The 23,587-nt window shown below is 47.4% G+C and overlaps 1 protein-coding gene across 3 annotated transcripts in view; it reads right to left on the bottom strand.

Moving 5' to 3' along the window:
• The window catches only part of ZFAT (zinc finger and AT-hook domain containing), a 205,298-nt gene that overhangs the window by 147,059 nt on the left and 34,652 nt on the right, over positions 1 to 23,587 (bottom strand). The window contains exons 4-5 of one of the 3 annotated variants that reach the window (XM_021088872.1): positions 10,963 to 18,580; positions 3,027 to 3,095 (exon numbers count right to left, since the gene is read on the bottom strand). In XM_021088872.1, the coding sequence (XP_020944531.1) occupies positions 3,027 to 3,095; positions 10,963 to 10,981 (88 nt within the window). In that variant the 5' untranslated portion in view covers positions 10,982 to 18,580. Of the gene's footprint in view, positions 1 to 3,026; positions 3,096 to 9,200; positions 10,760 to 10,962; positions 18,581 to 23,587 lie in introns of those variants that run through there. The other 2 variants (XM_021088874.1, XM_021088873.1) reach the window with 2 other exon arrangements.

Here is a 23,587-nt window from a genome sequence, read left to right as displayed (position 1 = left end):
TGCATTGCTACACAGGACCCAACACCCGGGAAGAACAGGTAAAACGGGCCTGTAAACCAAGCAGGCAGGTGGAAGGGGCTCGGCACCATTCCTGCAGGAGGCAGGCCGGCCCCTGCCCGTGGGACGCTGCCTCATGGAGACACAGACACAGACGTTCCGGAAGGGACAGTGCTGTCCTACAGAAAGAGGGCCGCTCGGGTGATCTCAAAGTTTCTGGCGGCCACATTAAAATGAAAAGAAACAAGCATAATTAATTTTAATAATACATGTCATTAACCCAGTGTGTCCAAAACATTACCCTTTCACGTGTAATCCACTTTCATTGATACAGTTGCTTTACAGCGTTAGCAGAGTCAGTACCCAGTGGTTCGTTATACACATGTAAATACTTACCTATTCTGTTTCAGATTCTCTTCCCTCGTGTGTTATCATAAAACACTGAGTATAGTTCCCTGTGCTATATAGTAGGTCTCTGACATGCAGTTTATTTTTAAAAGATTGATGAGAAATTTTTATTGTTGTTGTTGTACTAGGTCTTCAAAATCTGACGTGTATTTTCCACTCAGAGCACATCACAGTGCTGACCAGACACAGATCCAGTAGTCACAGTACTTCCAGGACACCTGGCAATTGTTTCACTGCAGATCAGAGAAATGTGACATGCAGGCCCCACTCCCTGACAGCCAGTGGGACAAGAGCGGGCCTCCACCACCCCAAATCTCCAGCACCCCAAAATCTTGGAGACCCACAGAGTTAAGAACATGAAGATGAAGCGTGGACCTTGCCAGCCAGAGTTCCTGTCCACACTATCAAAACGAAGCAAAAGACAGAGGCATCTTCATGTATTACCGTCACAAGCTTCAGAGGCCGGCTGTCTGCTCTGGGTTCCTGGGGTCATAATCAGAGGAGATAAACTATAATAACAGCCTCGGAGTTCCCGCTGTGGCTCAGGGGTAAGGAACCCGACTAGTATCCATGAGGATGCAGGCTCAGTTCCCGGCCCACTCAGTGAGTTAAGGATCCAGCACTGCCATGAGCTGTGGTATAGGTCGTTGATGCGGCTTGGATCTGGTGTGATGTCGTGGCTGTGGTGTATGGTGGCAGCTGCAGCTCCAATTCTACCCGTAGCCCGGGAACTTCCATATGCTGCAGGTATAGCAGTAAAGAAATGAAAAATTAAAAATTAAAACTAAAAGAATTAATACAATAAAATAATATAAAATAAAAAAACAGCCTGGGCAAGAACTGAAGACAGATGTGGGAAACCCACAAATTCAACTTCAAATTTTAAACACCTGCTTTACTTACCATGAAAGCCTGCAAGTGGACTCAGTTACAATGTATTCTGAACTTAAAAAACTAATTCAAGAAGAAATAACTGACCTCTAATATTCAGATGTGTCTAAGGTTTGTTTAAATTCCAAAAGAGAGCTTAAAATTTAAGCAACAAGAGCCACAGGGAAAAGAGAATTTTCCAGACCCTCCGGCCACCAAACTTCAGCCTACAAGAATGATCTGGTCCATTCATCCTGGCAACTAAGCTATAAAGTAAATATTAGGTGTATGCTCCACATACCTGGGCTATTCAGTTTTTACTAGGGGAAAAAAAGTAATTTTTAACTTAGTCTCACAGTTCAACATTTCAGGAACGTCTGGTATATACCACATACTAGGTGTGCTAAGCACATTTAGAAATGAGTAAGACAAAGACCTTCCCTCCAGGAACATAAATAATCCATTTTATTCAGGAAAACAATTTAAAGTGACTGTGGCTTTACCTGAGGCCCAATTTCATAGACTCTTGCCTTGGAAGAGATGGAGCATCCAGGCCCCCAGCCAGTGCCCTCCCTGCCCCTCCCCGGGTCTGAGCAGCTACCATTCTGTTTACAGGTGAGGGATCTTTAGAAGGTCAGGCAGCTATGCAGCCAGCCCCTGCCCCTGCACCCGACCAGGTTACATGGTAGCCTTGGGTCCCCTCCCCTACAGGTCCAGCATCCCGGTCCTTCTGCCATGCCTGACAGGTCCCGCTGTCCCTGTGGCCAGGCCAGTCCTGGCTTGCAGACACCACCTCTCCAGACACAGGTTTCTCCTAAACTGCCACAGCAGGTCCTTTCTATGCATGTCCCCTAGGGGGCGATGAAGGGCAAAGGAGAACTCCAGCCTCTGGGAACTAGTTCTGAGATGCTGGAAATTCTACAAAGTGGAGGGGGCTGGTGAGTGCCTGCTTTCTGATTGTCAGACTTTTTTTAAAATCCAAAACCTCATCCTTCCAGTCTCAGCTCCTCCCTCACTCTCTCAGAGAGACTCTTCTTAAATCCCTGGAATATAAAGCAGGTCTCCATTTCTTTCTCTTGTCCCCCACCGTTGCTTAGAAGAAATTACCAGTTTGCAACCATGTGTCTGATTGTGTGTTTATTTATTTGTTTAATCTCTCTCTGTCCTAAAAGACTGTAAATTCCAAAAACATCACTATCATTTCATTCAAAATACAGTTAAAAGCTTAAAGAGATCAATATTTAAGGTTAACAAACCTACTTACTTCTAAACAAAGAAATGCTGTTTCCTTTGTCATGAACAGGACTAGAACACTTCCAGAATATTCACCTAAGGTCTCCTGAGAATGCTGTTAACCAAGGCATTCGCCTCCTGCTTCCTAGCATGACATTAAGACCAAGGGCTGGGGAAGGAAGAGCAGCTCAGAGTGGCAGAGCCGCCAGCCAACGCCCCCCAGAACCTCTGACTTCTGTTTGTAAAATGAGAATAAGCACAGCATCAGGACTGGTGGTTATAAGGAAGAGAAACCAGACCAGACCAAGGGCCTGGGAGAAATGCTCGATGAAGGGTAGCAGTCCAGAAAATATCGGGGCACCCACCCCCCATCATCAAGGAAGTCCCGCTCTACTCCACCTCCTCCCCTGGACCACCGCTCCTTCCTGGAAACACACCCCTGGGTCACATCCGTGGGTAGGTCCCCACTAAAAAGCGGCGAAATTCAGACCTCTCTCTGAAACACAAGAAATACTCACCCTGGAGTTCCCTGGTGGCACAGTGGGTTAAGGATCCAGCATCATCACTGCTGTGGCTCAGGTCACATGCTGCAGGCACAGCCACGAAGGAAAAAAAAAAAAAAAAAGCAAAACAAAACAAGAAATACTCACTCCCAAAGTTCACAAACTTAAAAAAAAAAGAAAAAGAAAAATAAATAGTATGAGAAAAATCCCTAAAATGAAATGCAAACAAACAAATGAATGAAACCACTGTGGTTTAAATGAGTAACTGTGACTGCGCTGAAATGCGGGGAGGGGAAGAGCAAACTCAAGTCACTTTGGAAGTTGGGTTTGCACCAAATGAGATCAAGCAGGACCCTGTGGGGACCCCCAAGGTATAGGAGCCCCTCCGGGTCCCCAGTTTCTCATTTGTAGAAAAAGGCTATTGTCTCCTAGGCCTTCCCAGAGTTCAAAGAGCAGACCCAAGCAGCTGCTAATCAGGGAAGTGAAGGAATGCAGAAGCAAAGGAAAAGCAGTCCAAAAAATAATAGTTCAGGCATAAAACAAAATCCAAATTCCTCCTCAAGGGATATATATAACAATTTGACTCATATCTTTGACTTGTTCTGCAGAAACTAACACTCTCCCCACCGAGGTGGGGACCACAGACTCACAGACCCCAGACCAGATGGAACCAGAAAGCTAATGAAACCCCACCAACCAATCAGAAGAAAGTCACGTGGACGAGATGGAGAGAGCAAGCTTGAGAGGGACAACTCAGAGAGTAGGACAGGTGGGACCCTCAGACACTGGAGATGGCTTGCAAAGGGATTCTTGTTCAAAATAACAGTAATGACAAAGGATGCTCTGTGTTCCTTACGTCCAAGATTCCAAACATCAGGTTCTACACAAATCTCTCTCCTTCCTTGAGCCACTCTGGCTGGAGCCTCCAAAGGTCAATGGAATCATCAGGCCAAACCTCACAGACCCTTTTCCCTTCTAACGGACCAGCCTCCTGAGGGCCTCCAGAGGTCAAGGGCAGTGTCCTCCTAATGACCCTTTTACCTTGGACCGTGTGCCTGGACAGGCAGGCAGCAGTCACTGAATCCCAGCAGTGAATCCTGCCCGCCTGATGTTCTTCCACCCCTTCTGCTCAGTTCCTGCCACCAAAGCCCTACTCCTGACCCATGCCCCACCTGGGCATCTCCAACTAGAGGCGAAGACTCAAGAAAATTCAAAAAGAACATCAGAGGATGTTTCCTCTTTCCTTTGGCTGCGCCTGTGGCGTGTGAAAGTTCCTGGGCCAGGGGTCAAACCCATGCCACAACAGTGGCCCAAACCACTCTAGTGATAATGCCAGATCCTTAACCAATTGTGCCACAAGGGAACTCCAAGGATGTTTTTTCTGATGATTTTGCTTTCTTCTAAAAATTGAAAAGAGAAGGAGGGAGAAGGGGAGAGAATGACATGAAAAGAGTTGAGTCAAGCCTAGTGTTCAGGGCTCGCAGAACTCTCCTGAAGCCCAGGGACCTTCTGTCGCTCCCCACCCAGCCCACATGCACTTGATAAAATCCCCAAGTATGGAATGCTGCTATAAATCTCTAAGAAAGGCAACGGGACCCCAAGTCAGAATTAGGGTGACACTCTCAGGGAATGACGGCTGTAGGGCACCTCACAGCAGGGACAAAGAGGGAGTGGGGTCCATGGAAACTGTCATCACAAAAAAGAATATTAGTGATGAGTGGGTAAGGGCAGCCATGTGGCCCTCCTGAAGCAGGCGGGACCTCTGCTCCAGGGCACTCTTCAAAGATGACCTTGAGGGAGGGGCCTCAGTCCCCAGGAAAGGTCTTTCGGAGGTGCTTCCAACAACCTGGCAAGCACTGTGCCAGCTTCCTAGTCCAACTCCAAAATAAAAGCAGGGAGCAGAATGCAAAGGCCTTCTCCTTACCACTGCAGGAGGGAATGGAGAATTATGGACCAGGGCTATGTGTATAAAGCCTGAAAAGGTACACAACCCCGTGTCTGTTAGGTTCGTTGCTGCTCTTTCCCTAAAGCCAAACAGACAAAGGCTGGCTGTTCTCTAAGTTAAAATTCAATTAATTACCAGTCCCATGGGTTTTTTCCTCTAATGCATTTCCCTAAATATGCCCCTAACCTTCACGCCCAGAGCCACTGCCCTGGGGTGAGGGTCAACCTTGGGGTGCACCAGGATGGGTCTTGCTCCTGCCTGCACTTCTGCCCCCAAAAATGTCCTCCCATATAGTCTTTATAACTTTAAAAATTACTACAAAGCTATAGTAATTCAGAATGGTGCTGACAAAGAATAAACAAATAGATCAATGGAACAGACCAAGAGAGCTCAGAAATGGACCCACACATAATTTTCACCAAAAGGACCAAAGTAGGGCATCCCCATGGTGGCACAGTGGAAACAAAATCAACCAGGATCCATGAGGATAAGAGTTCAATCCCTTCCCTTTCTCGATGGGTTGGGGATCCAGCATTGCTGTGAGCTGTGGTGTAGGCTGCAGATGCAGCTCAGATCCCATGTTGCTGTGGCTGTGATGTAGGCTGGCAGCTATAGCTCTGATTCGACCTCTAGCCTGGGAACTTCCATGTGCCTCACATGTGGCCCTAAAAAAAAAGCTAAAAAGTCTCTCTTAACAAATGAGGCTGCAAAACCTGAACATCTACCTTTGTGGGGGGAGGGGAGGGAATTCCGATCCCTACCTCACACCACACACAAATGATTTGAGATAGATGAGAGATCCGACCATAAAAACAAGAAGTATAACCATAAAAACAAGAAGTATAACGCTCTGAAAAAAATAAGCAAACCTAGGAGGCTATCTTTGTGACCTTAAAGTAGGAGAACATTTCTTAAAACACAAAAGGCACTACCTGTAAAAGCAAAAATAATGGTAATCATCTGGTAAATCAGACTTCACTAAAATTACAAACTTCTGCTGATCAAAGATAAAATTAAGGAAATAAATAAGCATGCAGCAACTGGGAGGAAATAGTCACAACACATACACAGGACAAAGGTCTTGCATCCAGACTTTATATAGATCTCTACAACCTAACAATTAAAAAGACAAGCAAGCCAGCATTCAAATAAGGCAAAAGATTCTCCAAAGATTATATACATATGGCCAAAAAAGCACAAGCAAAAGTACTCAACATCACAGGTTACGAGGGAAATGCAAATTAGATGAGACGCCACAGTACAGCCTCCAGAATAGATCAGAGGTAAAAGACCAACGACACCAAATGTTGGTGATGATGTAGAGCAAGTGAAATTCTCTCACTGCTGGTGCAGCTCCTCCGGAAAGCTACTTGGAAGTTTCTTAAAAAGTTAAATACACCTCTACCCTACAATCCAGCCACTCCGTCACCCAAGAGGAATGCAAATCTATGTCTACAAAAACCTTATACAGGGCTGTTCATGGCAGCTTTATTTACAACAGCCAAAAACTGGAAACAAATCTAGGTGTTTATCATAGAAACAATCTGGCACATCCACACAGTGGAATATTATTAGGCAATAAAAAGACACCAAATACCAGATCTCAAAATCTCTATGCTGAGTGATAAAAAGCCAGATGCAAAAGAACTACGATGTTCTAGAAGAGGTAAAATTAAAATCTCTGATGAGAGAACTCAGACTAGTGAGGGTGACAGACAGGGACTGGGTGGAGAGGTGCAAGAGAGAACCTTCTGGGCTGATGAAAGCGTTTATGTTATTAGGGGTGTGGGTTACACAGGTGGTCAAACCATAAGCTTAAGGTCTGTGCATTTCACTGAATGTAAATTATACTTTAAAAAACTTGTCTCCAGGCAGTTCCTGAAAGGCAAACCAGCTGACCCTTCAGCCTCGTTCTTTGAAGTCTTCATAATGAAGTCCCAACAGCTTCCTACTGTCTGAAAGACTCTTCACCACAGACCTCTACACCCCACTGCTGCCCCTGGCCTCAGCCCTCACCTAGTCCCACAGAACACACCTTCACCTTTGGGTGTGTCACACCTGTGCCTTGCACCACCATCCCCCGGCAGAGGACCTCTGCTCACGCTGCAGGTTCCAGCTCAGGCGCCTCCGCTTTCAGGAAGCCCTCCCAGAATCCCTGGGTGCACTGTCCTCCCCCCAGCCTGAAACCTTCAATTCCTGGGGCTCACGTCCATCCTAGCATCTGGCGCCATCTCCGCAAGGGCTGGTTTTCCACTGCCGGGACAGCATGAGGGCCTCAAAAGGACATAGAGACTCATACCTGACTTTGCATTCCCAGTTCCTGGCACAAAGTGTGGCACAAATATTTGGGTGAACCAGAGAATCTGAGTGGAAGAAAAAAGGGGAGGGAGGGAGGGAAGAAGGAAGGATCCTAAGGGGCAGAGCAGGAGCTGTGGCCCCTGAGTTAGAGGCCTGCTGGCAGAGGGGAAGAGAACATCTAACAGAAGGAAAGGGGCCAGCCAGGGCCCCTACCAGGAGACTTGGGCCTTGGGGCTGACTCACAAGGCCCTCTAGGATGCCAGGACATCAGAGACCCTCGTCTTCCAGAATGCTGCTCCCAAAGCCTCCTGCTCCTGGGCTCCGGATGCCAAGGCTGACCTGGCCCCGTCTCCTCCTACACTCCTAGCAAGGCTAGCAGCCACCTCTGAAGCCGGGTCCCCACCTTTCCCATCCTGTCTCAGCCCAGACTTATTTGGGGGCACAAAGGTGCCAGATTCCAGAGTGCAATAATGTGCAACTCCATCTGGTACATGATTTAAAAGAAGAAAAATCTGTTACTCAATTTAAATCCTTTTTCTATTAATGTGCCAAGCATAATCTGTTCATAGGCAGGTAGTTATCTATATATGCTACATTCTTTGGGGGGGGGGAATGTAACTTCAAACCTGTAATAAGTATTTAATATGACTGTTTTTGCTTCACCCCCAGATTACCTTTTTCTTTAAAAAAAAAAAAAATCAAAGTCTGTAGACTTTTCCAACCACAAATGTGCTCAAGAAGCAAGAAGACAGTGCAGCAGGCTGCAGAGCAGGGAGCAGGGAGCCGGGTCTGGGTGAAAAGGATAGAGAGCCAGCCCTGCACCTGCACTGTGAGCGGTGAGCGGGGGCTAGGGCTCCTTTTGCAGATGCAGGAGTCACAGGAGTTACGTGACTTCCCTCGGGTCAGGAATCCGACCTGAGTGATGAGCAGCAGATCTCTGGACCCAGACCCCGTGTCCATTCCACCCTCCAGAGAGTTCCAGCCCTTAAAGTTGACACTTGCCCTTGAGAAATTTCAGAGACAGTGAAAGTTTAACAGGATAAACAGCTGAGAACAAAGAGAAAAGTTAACTCTAGGCTAAATCCCCTCTACATGGTTAAATCAGCCCCTCTTGCTGGGGAGGTTTTCAGAAGCAGCAAGCATGAAACTATCTATAAAAGGAAATGCAATTGAGGAGAATCTTTTTAATATACCTAATTCTTGACTGCCCTGGTCCTAGGCAGAAACTGAATTCTACCTAAGGATATCTACCTTTGAAACGCTGTTATGTAAACTGCAAGGTAAGGCAAGAAAAGACACAGAGATGGGAAACCGGCTGAGGAGGGGGTGGTGTGATAACAGCTCCAATTCACCCTCGCAGCTGGTTTACTGGTTTATCACGGAAAGGCCGGCTCTTACTGACCAGAAGCAACTCCAACCTACTGCACTGGCGCTCCTAAGTTGACCCAACAATCAGGCGAAACAAGAAATTCTTTTCAGAAGTTAGCTGACCACAAGTTGACGGCAATTCATTTAAAAACAAGAGTTCTGCTTATTTATTACATCGGCAGATTGAAGGGAACTACAACAAACGCCCAGGTTTCTTTTTAAAAACTGTCATAGGTAAAACTCCAGAAGAGGAGCAGTGCCATGGACCAGTAGTAGCCCAATGACCTGGCAGAGGGCAGTCAGCAAATAGAGAAGACACTGTCACTGCCCCCGGGAGAACAAATCTGACTCCACACTGGGTGTTTCTTTGACTTTAACCTTTGTATTCTACTGCCTTTGCTACAAGCTAATTCACTGAAAGAAAGTTGCCTTTTGCCTGAAATATACAGGAGAGCCCCTTCTCAGGGCTCTGCCCTTTAAAGGATAACACTTTTCTATTCCTAAGGAGATAAGAGTTGCAGAGTAGAAAATAACATTTGTCTTGCTGGAGGTTTAGGGGAATATTGCCACAAACCTACCTGGAGAGCTGCAAGAACAAGGGATTCCGGCATGAAGAAGTCTGCCAGCCACACTTCCTGCTCTTTTAGTATGAAGAAGCCTGAATTCTACCTCAGGTCAGAGGGTTCTTTGGGACACGAGTCAATCATCTTCTCCATCTGCTGGCTTTCCCAATAAAGTCGCTATTCCTTGCTCCCCAACAACTCATCTCTCAATTTCCTGGGCTGTCCTGCAGTGACACCGTTACTGTCACAAAGTACCAGGTGATGCACTACTCTGGCTCTGGCACGGCTCCATCACTACACACACACTTGCCCCAATCTGACCCAACCATGGGATGTGAGCAGGACCAAGGGCAGAAGGGCTCTCCACCCACCCCTGCCTGGCGTGAAGCAGGGAGGGCCATGCAAAGCTCTTGGCTTGAACTGAAGAAGCAAAAAGTGCCCCGTGGCAGTCGGGACGGTGACGTCAGCCAGCCAGCAGCTCCAGGTGTCTACTGCAGCCCCCGACCCCCCGCGTGGGAGACACGCAACATAGCTGCTTCAGTATCAAACGGTAGGCTCAGAAGATGAAGCTGGGGAGGCGGTCCTGGCGGGTAAGCCTGTGACATTAAGCTTGTATTTCCAAAAGCTCACGGGCTCTGCAAGGGAACCAGACCGACGGAGGGAGGTGGAGGCAGTCACTTAGTTCCTTCGTGCTTCCACTCAGTAAATGCACACTGAGCACCCACTAGGGGACAGGCGCTAATCCAGGGGATGGAAGTACAAGTCAGGCAGCCGCGCTGAAGTTTGGATTTCATCCCAAGTCGGAGGAAGTTGATTTTTAAAGCCTCAGCGCTGCCATTAATAAACTGTATGAAGTTGACCTCTCTGAACTTTTGTTCCTCGTCAGTAAATGACACACAAATTAGAGCTGTCGGGAGAAATGAGCAGCAAAAAGCGTGAGGTCAGTGCCCCAGCGTGCACGCTTATTGTTAGCTGCGGATGAAGGAGCCCCAAGCTCCACGTTAAGGGACTTGGACCAGGTGTTCGTGGAAGAACCATCGCGCTCTCGCATCCAGCCGGCAGAAAGGCTGCTTCAGCCGAGATGCCAGAGACGGCTGCCTGGAGGGGGTGGCATTTCAGCTTAACTTTAAAGAGTGAGGAACGGGGGCCCACGGAGCTGGGCGGCCGGTAGAGGATAAATTTACAGCTTATCACAGGGTGTTAGCGGGTTCCCAGTAGCAGCAATGCTAATCCTTGGCATTTGTGGCTCCCTCTGTAGAACATAAAGAAACTTTCCTTCGGCAGCTCGGTGGAACCCTGTCCCTTCAAAACATCCTGGCCACGTACATGGGTCTAGAGAAGCCACCCGCTTCACAGAGGAGCAAACTGAGACCGGCCCACCCAGGGACCACGCGGACAGAGTTGGAAGCCTCGGGGTTCGAACCTCCCGCCTGCCAGGACGCCTGCGCTCGGTCGCCGGCGTGCGCCCCGGCCCTACCCGTTGCCCTGGAAACGGCCCCGCGCACGCGCGCGTGTGGCTTCCCGTTGCTCGTCCTTCCGCTAGCACCCTCGTTGCTTTTTTTCTTAATAAAAACTCAAGGCGGCGGAATACTTCCAGCCACTGAACGTGCCGTCAAAGGACGCCGTTACGTCCGCTCTCCGCCCCGGGCCGCGGATCCCTCCGCCGCCCGGCGGCCTGCGCGCTCTTCCCCCGTCTGCAAGCTCGAAACGGCTTCCCGCGCGCCGCGCCGCGCCCCACCCCCACCTCATCCCCACCCCAACCCCCAGCCCGGCTCACCTGCCGCCCGCGTCTCCATGGCAACGCCCCCACCGCGGAGGAAAAAAAAGCCTCGGGCTCTTCCGGGCCCCCTCCCGCGCCCACCGAGAAGGCGGGGCGACCCGCTGAGGCTTCGCTTTTTATTTTTATTTTTTTAAGAAAAGAGCCGGCGCGGTTATGGCGAATCTGCGGCATCCAACATGGCGGATGGAGTCTTCGCCCTCCTCCTCCCGGGGCGCTGACGCCGGCGTCGCGGACGTCAGCCTCGGACGACCCTCCCCCCGCGCCGAGCGCGGCCTGGCTGGGCCGGGCTACTGCGCATGCTCGGGTCGGCGGCCCCCGCTCGGTGTCCTGCTCCGCGGATTCCGTCGCTCCGCGTTTTGAGCCTCTCCTGGGAATGGGCTAACGGGAGGCCTGGAAAAGGGCTTGCGGGATTGGGAGTCTTCCCTGTTCTGCCTGGATCATCTACCTGCTGGCCGATCCTTGCAACCGAACCACTGGGCCGGACGTGGAAGGAGAGTTCCACGCCGGTGTCCCGGTTCCCAGAGATTTAACTTTTCTTGGCCTTAGTTACCTAATTTGTCAATCGGGGCAGTCACAGCCTGCCTCCTTCTCAGAGGTTGCAGTGTTTCCCAAGTGGGATGCTTTCCTCGAGGAGCACCCCTGTAAGAGTTGATTTAGTCTTAGAGACAGAAACTATCTGGAACCACCTCCACCCAGCGACAGGCTGCCTCCGTCCTCCTGATGGTCTTGCAGAAAGTCTCGGTGGGGTGTGAGCGCGCCTCCCTAACCCTTGCTCAGCTCCCAGAACCTGGCTCACAGCCTTCTCTCTGCAGGTGACAGTGTGTGGTTGAGACGTAGTGACCTCGTTTTCCTCCTCGGTGTTAAGGTGGTTAGTGCACCACTTCCTTCAGACCTCTGCTTAAATGACATCTTCTAGCGCCCGGGCCCTCGGGACCACCCCATCCGAAGGAACCTTCCTGAGTCATTTTGTGTTTTCTCCGTGCTATTACAATAATTTTTCTCCATCTCGCCTTGGTCACCCTCTTGGCTCTAGAAACTAGAACTGAGTCTGACAGTTATTTGTTGAATAAATTAATGACTTCTTGTTGCGTGTATGTTTAAGGTTGCCTTCTGTTTATAAAAAGGACAACTTTTTTCATTTATGGTAGCAATCGTATAAAGTTTTCTTTTTAAACTCATTTACATTTTTAAAAATCAGTCAACTTAAAATGGTGCATGCAGTACAGAGACAAGGAAAATAAGTAAAAATAAAACTTCAAGTGAGAAATTTGGAAAATACCAAAGTGTAAATCTTTGCCTATTGTAAGTCTCCTGGAATAACCTCCCCTCTATTGCTGCTTAGCTGGAGAATTCCTTCTTCGGCTCCACCCACACTTCTCCGTGCCCATTGCACTTCTCTGCTCACCCCCTCCCCAGGGGCTAGACCATGAGCTTCTTGAGCACAGGAGCCAGGCAGGTTTTTTTCTCCTTTTCTCACAAATCCTGCTGCACAGCAGTGTTCCTCAGGGAACACACTCGTTCCCATTGGCACTTGTTTTCCAGTCAGTAAAACGTGCATGAATATTGAGCTTTAGGATGATGCTAATTTCTCAGAAGTTCCTTAATCCTGTCTTGCTCCTTAATCCAGTTCTTAGGAGACAAAGAGTCATTGTAAGACCCCCAGATTTACAGCCTTTTAAATATATGTTCAGAGATACCTCCTCTCCCCACTCCTTCATTTCATCCTCACAACAACTGAAGGGTTAGATTGGACAGATATGACTAGCATTCTTTTCTAGCAGTGAAAAAGGGTGTTTAGAGAGGTTATGTGGCTTTCTGAGATCACTCAGCAAGCCAGTGAAGACCCAGGTGTGGAACTGGTCTCTCCATGCCCAGTATCCTCCCCACTTTACCACATCGCCTGCCAGGATGTGCCCACACTCCCCACCACACCCCTGAAAGGGCCAATGCCAAGGCAAGCCCAGGGCTATTAGCATACACCCACCACATCCTACATCACAAGATAGATGGCTAGGTGGAGCCCGTCAGAATAGCTCACTTGGAAGTGAGCTGCTCAAAAAGTTGCATTGATGAGCTTCCCCTTGTAGAACGCTAAATATTTGCAATAACCACTATTTTGCTGTGAATCGATTTCTGTCAGGAAATCCGAGTTCTTCTGGGTGGCTGACGGCATTGGTTTTGTGCTGGGTCGCCTTTCTGACAGCAGCATTTAAAGGTTAGATATTGATTAGCAGATGGATTGCTCCTGGATGTTGTGACCAAGACGAATTTTGAAAATGAAGCCATTTAAAATGTGTCTCAAAACCTAGTTGCCTCAGAATATTAATAAAGTAAAATTTAAAGGAAAAGAAATTGTGGATTATGAATGATGGTCCTGGGTTAATTATTGGGACAGCTGTGATTTTCTCCATTATTCTCATGACATTTTCTTTCTTCTCTATTCAAAGAAGAGTCACGGAGCACCTGCTATTCCTGAAAACTGGCCTGGCCTCAGGTGTACAGACACAAGGGGATAGTCCTTTTCTCTGGGACCAGACTTGCAAAGGGAGAGATGCGTCCACCCCGGCTCTGCCGGGTGATTTGCACCTTTCAGTCAGCAAACATCTGTCTTCTTTCCATGTGCCTACTATCCCAAAATGCCTCCATTTCATGAAGGCACATTAGTGGAATTAAACATAAATTGATCAAAATCATATAATAAATGGCATCCTGCTTCAGGGATTGTTCCTAGAGGAGACGAGTTCCCCTCTGGCCCTCTGGTGGCTGTCAGCCTCTCAAGGCTCACACATGAGTGAATTTGTGCCACTGAATGTATCAACATGAAATAGCATTTGGTGATAGGATAATACATTTACATAACTGAATATATTTGTGTCAATAATGTTATAATTATGTCTAACAGCTATATGACAAATACGCATATACACGAAAACATGATTTTACAAGATGCTTACTGAAAGCGGGTTTTAATAAAGGATACATACACGTGACCTCAAAATGATGGCCTGGAGGCGCACAGCAATGATGAAATCAGAGGTTGGGATAATCATAGTCTGAGCGAAGTGTTAAAAATCTAAATAGGCACTTGGTAGAGAAAAATCCATTTAAAATGGCATAAGAGAAAACAGTGTTGTAATATCAGAATGATTTGAGCAATTTGAGAACATAATTATGACCTTAGGAAGCGGCATATTTTCTAGTTTGTTCTTTTCAGTGGCTGCGGAGTGCCGTCTCATCACCAGCACGCTGGTATCCTCAGCTCCCACATATTGATCTCAATAGCGTTTTTCCTTAGCGGTATCCAGGGCTCATTCAAAGAAGCTGGGTCCATGTCTGGGACCAGGGGGAACATCAGAATGGCCTGAGACATCTTGCGATGGCCAGAAAACCAGGCTGCAACCCAAAATGCCTGGCTGTTGCTAAAAGAACAAGGGAGTTGGCTGAAAAGGAAAGGGGTCCCTCTGGTCAGGTTGTAACAACTTGGAGATCACAAAAAATAACTAGGGCTATGGTTGGCGATTTAAAAGAACAAGGGGTGGAGTTCCCGTCGTGGCTCAGTGGTTAACAAATCCGACTAGGAACCGTGAGGTTTCGGGTTCGATCCCTGGCCTTGCTCAGTGAGTTGAGGATCTGGCGTTGCTGTGAGCTATGGCGTAGGTCTCAGACGTGGCTCGGATCCCGTGTTGCTGTGGCTCTGGCGTAGGCTGGCGGCTACAGCTCCGATTCGACCCCTGGCCCGGGAACCTCCATATGCCATGGGACAGCCCTAGAAAAGGCAAAAAGACTAAATAAATAAATAAATAAATAAATAAATGAAAGAACAAGGGGAGTCTGTGAAAAGCCATGAGTCTTTAATGATCAAAAAGGAAAATTAATATGTGTAATGACAAATCTAGGTGTAATTCAAAGAAAGGATTTTTAAAAAGGATGTTTCAGTAAGTAGGTAAGTTTGGCATATATGGGATTCTGTTTCCTAACTGAAGTTCAGTATATCTGATTATGAGTTGAAAAGAGCAGGTAAGTTTATTGTGAATAAGTCAAAGATTTCCAGAAGTGAAGGAACTGTACCAAAATGAGGAAGGGCCAGTCAAGACCGTGATCTCCGAAATAACCAGGTAGAAAGAGGGCTCATAACTGGTGGTGCAAGTTAATGGATTAGCCAGATGTCCTAGGAGAACGGCTGATAGATTCAGCTTCTCTATGACCCTGTAAATGACACGGAATGCTAATGAGACATAATGAAGTGAATTGTAAACCGAGGCAAAACACCATGTACCCAAAATTCAATGGACGTGGAAGTGAAGCTGTGTGACCTCGGGCAGGTGAACCCTCACGCCGTGGTAAATGTCCACTCTCCCGGCCTGCCTTCTCCTGGGGACGACGGCATCTGGCTCATCCTCTGGGGATTCCCTGGCTCCCACGGAGTGATTTTTTTGCAGCGCTGTTATTGACAGTGCGATTAAGGCAGGTGAGCTTTGTGGCTCTGGGGCATGGATTCCTGGGCCCATCAGTAACTGGGGGCGAGTTAGATTAGGTAGCTTCCCCTGGGATGTCATCCAGCTCCCTGTTCCAACACCAGAGCTGGCCAAGCCGCCAGGCCTCCAATTCTGACCTATAAGTGAAGGTTTTCTTGCAAACATGAAGCTCCGTTACTCTGCTTGTAAAAATATCATGATTAACAGCAAAGCCTGTATTGACACATGCACTGAGGCACGTGGCATGACTGCCCATCGGGGACCTACTGTCCAGCACGGGGAACTAGGCTCTATATTCTGTGATCATCTACGTGGGGAAAGAATCTGAAAAAGACTGGATGCGTGTATATGTGTAACTGAACCTCTTTGTTGTACGGCAGAAATTATCACAACCTTGTAAATCAACTATACTTCAATAAAACTTAAAAAATAAAAATAGGCGTCCCGGTCGTAGCTCAGTGGTTAACGCATCCGACTAGGAACCATGAGGTTGGGGGTTCAATCCCTGGCCTTGCTCAGTGGGTTAAGGATCCGGCGTTGCCGTGAGCTGTGGTGTAGGTCGCAGACACAGCTCGGATCACACGTTGCTGTGGCTCTGGCGTAGGCTGGCGGCTACAGCTCCGATTGGACCCCTAGCCTGGGAACCCCCACATGCCATGGGTGCGGTCCTAAAAGGTCAAAAGACTAAATAATATAAATAAGTAAAAATTTTTTAAAAGAGCAGTGCCCGTAAAGCTTGGCAGCCTAAGTCCATAACCCTGGCTCCACCTTTAGAAACTAGTACCCTGGGCAAGTTCTAAAACTTGCAGCTTCTCATCAGTTTCCCCATTCATTAAAACAAAGGTGACAATCTCTACTGCACGGGCTTATATTGAGAGGCTGAAATGAATTAACACACAAGAGCTAGGTTTTCTTTTCTTTCCTTTTGTGGCCACTCCTTGGAATATGGAGTTCCCTGGCCAAGGATCAGAATCAAGCCGCGGTTGCGACCTAAACCACAGCTGTGGTAACAACAGATCCTTAACCCACTGTGCCCACCCAGGGATCAAACCTGTGTCCCAGTGCTCCCTCCCAAGATGCCATCAATCCTGTTGAGCCACAGTAGGAACTCCTAGCTAGGCTTTCTTTTAAAGAGAAGTCAAAGCAGTGTTCCTACCAGACTCTGTGGAATTTGATATCGCACAAACCTCATTAGTATTTGCATTCTCTCCACCCTGCCTTCACATGTTGACAGTGTTTGGGTGAGTTCAATGAGGCTGGTCTCTGCAAAATTCAAGTAGCAGAGGCGCCTGCCAACCAGATTTGCTGACAGACTTAGGTCCAGGAGAAAGCAATGAGCAGTCTGGCCTGGGAGTCGCATCCTGTGAACGAAATAAAACCTGAGAAAGCTGAGGGCGAAACCTGCATTCCCCCATCCCATCACCCTCCTCCAGGGACCAGGCTTAGGCCCGGCCTCGACGCCTCCCTCCCCTCCGTCACCCTCCCGCCCCAGATGAGGTTCATCAGGGCGACGTTTCCCATGACTCTTGCCTTTTTAAAATGTGCTTGGCTCAGGTACAAGCTCCCATGGATGCTACAGGGTCCCCCAGGCACCCAGTCCACTCTCCCTGCCTGCTTCCTGCCAGAGCTGGGAATAGAACAGGAGACCCTTGATGGGTCTTACCTGGAACATCGTGGCACTCAGAAACTATTTGTTGGAGGAAGAGAAATTGAATAAATAAATGTCTCCATTTTCTACCGTCAGCAGATAAACGTGACAGGAACATTTAGGGGAGGGGGACGTCCCCTGCTTAGAAATGTATGTGGACATCTTTGCAGGGGTTCCCGAGTTTAACACAGAACGTTGGTATTAAAATGACCTTAAAGATCATGAAATCAAACCTCTTTATTTTACAGATGGGGAAACTGAGGCCCAGACATGCTAAGCCTGTTGTTAACCAGGCAACCAGGATGGTGAAGGCATGTAAATCCGTGTTTTCTGATCCACTTTAAAGAAGCTGGGAGGTCCCCACTGTGGCGCAGCAGTAACAAACCCAACTAGTATCCATGACGATGCAATCCCCGGTTCAATCCCCGGCCTCACTCAGTGGGTTAAGGATCCAGCTTTGTGGATCTGTGACCTGAGATGTAGGTCACAGAAGCGGCTCGGATCTGGTGTTGTGGATGTGGCACAGGCTGGCAACTGCAGCTCTGATTCGACCCCTAGCCTGGGAACTTCCATGTGCCACACGTGCTGCCCTAAAATGCAACAACGACAACAACAAAGTAAGCTGGAAATGTTTAGTTCTCTTTCTCTGGAGAAGAGAGCATTAAGTGGGGGCGTGCATGTTAAATTTTTTATTTAATGCACAGCAGTGACAACGCCTAGCCCTTAACCACTAGATCACCAGGGAACTCCACATGCTGATCTTTAAAAGTCCAAAAGGCAACAATATGAAGAGTTTCTTAAGGAAACAAAGTATTCAAAGATGAAACAGTCACCCCCTGATGCTGAGAAGTAACTTCTAGAGAGAAAAGAAGCACCAAAAGGGGAGCAAAGAAAATGGCCAAAATGATAAAAACAGAAAATACAAGTGCAGGAGGATACAGAGCAACCAAAACCCTCAGACACTGCTTGTGGGAGAAATAATGGCACAACCGCTTTGGATGACTGGTGGATGGTTTTGAGAAGGTTAAACTTAACGTCTACCCTGTGATTTAACAAATTCACTCCCAGGAATAGACTCAATGGAAATGCACACGCGTTTTTCACTAAAAGACATACGTGAGATGTTCATAGCAGATTACTAACAGCCCCAACTTGGCGACTCCACAAATGCGCCTTAACGTTAAAATGAAGAATTAGGTTTTAGTACATTCACACAATGGAATGCTGCACAGAAGTCCAAAACTTATTCCGTAACGCACTAGAAAATACCTTCAGCTTTGTGTCCATATGGTCTTTCCAACTTTTGTCTCTGCAGTACAATGCAGCCATAGATAGTGCAGAATTGCGTCCGCATGCATGACTGTGTTTCAAAAAAAAAAGCAAAACTGGGAATTCCCTTCGTGGCTCAGCAGTTAACAAACCTGACTAGGATCCATGAGGATGTGGGTTTGATCCCTGGCCTCGCTCAATGGGTTAAGGATCCGGGGCGGCCCTAAAGAGCAAAAAAAAAAAAAAAAAAAAAAAAAAAAGCAAAACTTTATTTATGAAAACAGATGGAAGGTTGAATTTAGCCCATGAGCCCTAGAATGCCAACCCTCCAATAATCAGTAATAAAAATGGACAATTTGCGGGGAGGGAAGAGAGAGAGATTAGGAGTTTGAGATTGACACATACACACTACTATACATAAAGTAGGCAAACAACAAGGACCTACTTACAGCACAGGGAATTATACTCAATATCTTATGATAACCTGTCATTGAAAAGAACCTATCGATCTATAAACTGAATATATAAATCCAGCTTATATACATATTAACAGAATGACTTTGCTATACACTTGAAACTAACACAACCTTGTAAATTAAAAAAACCTTATAAATTAAATACACTTCAATTTAAAAAACCAAACGAATATGACCCTCATTCTACTTTTATAAATAAAGTTTTATTGGAACACAGAAATATGGACACTCTACAGCCATAGCCAGCAATATGGGTGAATCTCATACAGTGTTGGGCAAAAGAAGCAGACCCAAGAGCAGGTACGACATGATTCCATTTAATGAGGTACGAACACCGTCACTGCTCCATTGCGGGTCCTAGAGGTCGGGATGGTAGTTGTGCCCCTGCAGGATGAGGATTCCATCTGGGCCCTGAGTATGTAGTGTGTTCAGTTTTTGAAAATTCATTAAGGTGCAGAGTTAGGTTATATGTACTTTTTGAGTGCATATAAAAAGATCCTTGACTTTAAAATAATAATATTTACCACTAACGAGAAAAAATAGGTCTTCCCACCATGGCAAAGAGGGTTAATGATCCAGCGTTGCTACAGCTGTGGTGTAGGTCACAGCTCCAGCTTGGATTTGATCCCTAGCTCTGGAACTTCCAGATGCCATGGGTGTGGCCAAAAAAAAAAAAAAAAAAAAAAAACAGAAAAGATACATGCACTCCCAATATTCATAGCAGCATTATTTACAATTGCCAAGATATGGGAGCAAACTAAGTGTCCATCAACAGATGAGTGGATAAATAAGATGTGATACACACACACACACACACACACACACACACACACACACTGGACTACTATTCAGCTATAAAAAAGAATGATATTTTGCCATTTGCAGCAACATAGATAGACTTGAAGGGCATTATGCTAAGTGAATTAAGTCAGACCGAAAAAGAAAATACAGTATGATATCACTTACACGAGGAATCCAAAAAATCCAGTAAAACTAGTCAGTATTAAAAAAAGAAGCAGACTCATAGAGAACAAACTAGTGACTACCAGTGGGGAGAGGAAAGTGGGGAAGGGCAAGATAGGGGGACAGGAGTAAGAGCTACTAATGCAAGGTTTAACATGAGCCACAGGAATACACCATACAATGTGGGGAATATAGCCAATATTTTATAATAACTATAAATGGAGTACAACCTTTAAAAACTGTAAATGACTTTACTGTACACCTGGAACCTATATAAAGTTATATAGCCATTACACTTCCATTTTTCAAAAAGGAGGGGTTAGGAGTTCCCACTGTGGCACAATGGGATCGGTGGCATCTCTGGAGCACTGGGACACAGGTTCGATCCCCAGCCCAGCACAGTGGGTTAAGAATCTGGTGTTGCCACAGTTGTGGCATAGGTTGCAACTGATGCTTGGATCTGATCCCTGGCCCAGGAACGCCACATGCCATAGAGCAGCCAGAAAAGCAAGCAAACAAACAAAAAATGTTTTCAATAAAAAGTTCAAAAATAAATAGGAGCAGGGCAGCTCCTGGCTTGTGGTCTCCAGTTTATGACTAATCCCTGGTCACAAAGTTGGAGGATAAGAAAACTGGGACTGAAATCCAGGTCTCCAGCAATCAGTAAGGACAAGGAATTGATACTGGATGACTATTTCTGCGTGCGAGCCAACCGTAGCAGTCTTCCTGGTAACTCTCAGGGAGGGAACTAGTGAGCTCATTTTTGCAGATGAGAAAACTGGGGCCCAGGGACGGTATGGATTCAGCGAGGCTCATCCTACTAGTCACCTGCTGCAGAAATGTCATCTGAGCCCAAGACTGTTTGATTCTGACCCCATGTTTTTAAGCTGCTCCTCAAGTTTTAAACGTAAATGTGATGCTTCCTATATGAGCACCGCGTGAGCACAAAAATAAACTGTAAGCCCCATGCTAAGAAATATTATCCAGTTATCACTGGCTTTGACTGCCGGCAGCCAAGGCTGCTAAATCTCATTATCGGGTGGCTATGCCGGCTGCTTCCGGGCAAACACTGGCAGGGACACAGCTGGAGGGGAGAACAGAGACGGGCCCTCCGGGGCGTTTTCACTGTGCTTTCTCTCTCTGAAGCAAGTCGGGTGAGTGGGAGTGGGGCAGAAAGGGGACAGAACCAAAAAAAAGGTGGGATGGTGGGTGAGGCAGGCACACTGACCAGTGGAGGGGATTGTCCCAAGCTGAGCGAGCTTGAACCAGAAATAGGAAATGAAACCAGAAACCAAATCGGAAACAGGAAGCCATGTCTCCTTCTGGAGCCACTGGCCCCTCATGTTTGGTTTTTTTGTTTTGTATTGTTTTGGCTGCACCGGTAGCATGTGGAAGTTCTCCACTCCAGGATCGAACAAGCGCCATAGCAGCAACACAAGTTGCTGCATTGCCAGTGTCAGATCCTTAACTCACTGAGCCACCAGGGAACTCCTGCCTCTTCCTCTGAGATCAATCCTCCCTCCTGCCATCCCCTGCCTCCAATGCTGGTTGTAAAAAGCAAGATAAAAGGTGCTTCTTCATCCCACTAAGGGAGGTATAGGATGAAGGTCTGCCTTTCAGCATTTTGTGACTATTTTAATTTATTTTCAACAGTTAAAAACTGGGAGTTATAAGGAGGAATCTTCAATGCACACTGCTAAAGTGAAAGAGGCCAGTCTGGAAAGGCCACAGACTGTACGGTTCCAACTGTATGACATTCCAGGAAAGAAGAGAGACTGTGAAGAGACCAGTGCTGGCCAGGGATTCCTGGGCAGAGGGGGAGTAAGTGAGGAGGGATGAAAAGGTGGGATGGGGGGGGTGCGGTTAGGGCAGTGAAGCCACTCTGTATGTCACTGGGTTGGTGGATACATGTCATTATGCATTTGTCAAAATGCACAGAAGAGGAGTTCCCTGGTGGCTCAGGGGGTTATGGACCTGGTGTTGTCACTGCTGTGGCTCAGGTTCAGTCCCTGGCCTGGGAATTTCCACATGGGGTAGGCTCAGTCAAAAAAAAGAGAAAAATCCATAGAATATACAAAACAAAGAATGAATGTAAACTATGGACTTTAGTCAGTAATGATGCATCAATATTGATTCATCAATTATAACCAATGTACCGTACTAATGCGAGATTTTTTTTTTTTTTTTTTTGTCTTTTTGCTATTTCTTGGGCCGCTCCCACGGCATATGGAGGTTCCTAGGCTAGGGGTTGAATCGGAGCTGTAGCCACCAGCCTACGCCAGAGCCACAGCAACGAGGGATCCGAGCCGCGTCTGCAACCTACACCACAGCCCACGGCAACGCCGGATCCTTAACCCACTGAGCAAGGGCAGGGACCGAACCCGCAACCTCATGGTTCCTAGTCGGATTTGTTAACCACTGCGCCACGACGGGAACTCCTAATGCGAGATGTTAATAACAGGAGAAATGGGAATGGGGCGAGGAGAAGGTGGTAAGGGGAACTCCCTGTACTTTCTGTGCATTTTTTTCTGTAACCTAAAACGGCTCTAAAAAATAGTCATTAACATTTTTTTTTGTCTTTTCTTTTTTTAGGGCCACACCTGCGGCATATGGAGGTTCCCAAGCTAGAGGTCGAATCAGAGCTGCAGCACCAGCCTGTGCCACAGCCACAGTCACGCGAGATCTGAGCCACATCTTCAACCCACACCACAGCTCATGGCAACACTGGATCCTTAACCCACTAAGCAAGGCCAGGAATCTAACCTCCATCCTCATGGATACTAGTTGGGTTTGTTAACTGCTGAGCAACGATAGGAACTCCACGTTAACTTTTTTTTTTTTTTTTAAATTAGGTGAGTTCATGGAAAAATCTGGATTTCTGGCTTCACTGGAAAAATCTGTTCAGGGAGCACAGAGCCTGCTGCATTCCTAGGCCTGCCAGAGTCTAGCAACAATCACTCCCGTGGAAGAAGCACAGCTTCTCCCCTGGGGCTCCCTCTGTGAGGACACCCCACTTTTGCCACAGCCTAAACAAGCAGGTATCACCCTTTTATGTTTCCATCTGGACTTCAGGGTCATTGAGTTCGGGATCCCCAGGGTAAGAGGAGTAATTTAGTGCAAAGAGTATCAAACTGGATTCCTCTGGGACCTTCCTGCCGCCAGGGTTATCAGGTTTGGGGGAGGGGTGTGGGCTCTGGGCCCCTCCCCGCTGCTTCTCCTTTATCTGCTGGTCCTGCTGGACTGAATAACAAGATGGACTCCAGGAAAGCGGTCTGTGGGTAAACACACGTGCCAACCTCTGGACTAGCCCAATGCCTGGAAAACAGGCTCCAAAGTGTCCGGCTACAGGCGACTGCTCAGAGGCGGAGGTGGTGCTGCATCTCTTGATTGCCCCTCGAATGTTCCATTAGACGCCGCAGTCTCCATGTGTGTCTTGCCACTGGCAGTTCATCATGGTGTCACCACCCATTTCTGATGTGACTCATCCTGAGAAGTGTTTCCCGCTGGTGGAGCATCCCCCTCCCCATCTGTGCAGGATGCCTTGTTTGCTGGACCAGCCTCATCCTCCTCCCAATTTAGAGTTAAGGCCCAGAGGGTTAATCAAAAGAAAATAAAAGCCTGCAGGCCTAGCGCATGCCTGTTGTACCTCAGCAGGTTATGAAGCCGACTAGTATCCATGAGGATGCGGGTTCGATCCCTGGCATTGCTCAGTGGGTTAAGGATCCCACGTTGCTGTGAGCTGTGATGTAGGCCACAGGCGTGGCTCTAAAAGCAAAAAAAAAAAAAAAAAA

The sequence above is a fragment of the Sus scrofa genome, chromosome 4, assembly GCF_000003025.6.
Source record: "Sus scrofa isolate TJ Tabasco breed Duroc chromosome 4, Sscrofa11.1, whole genome shotgun sequence".
NCBI classification, from domain to species: Eukaryota; Metazoa; Chordata; class Mammalia; order Artiodactyla; family Suidae; genus Sus; species Sus scrofa.
This window is presented reverse-complemented; position numbering and strand designations above follow the sequence as displayed.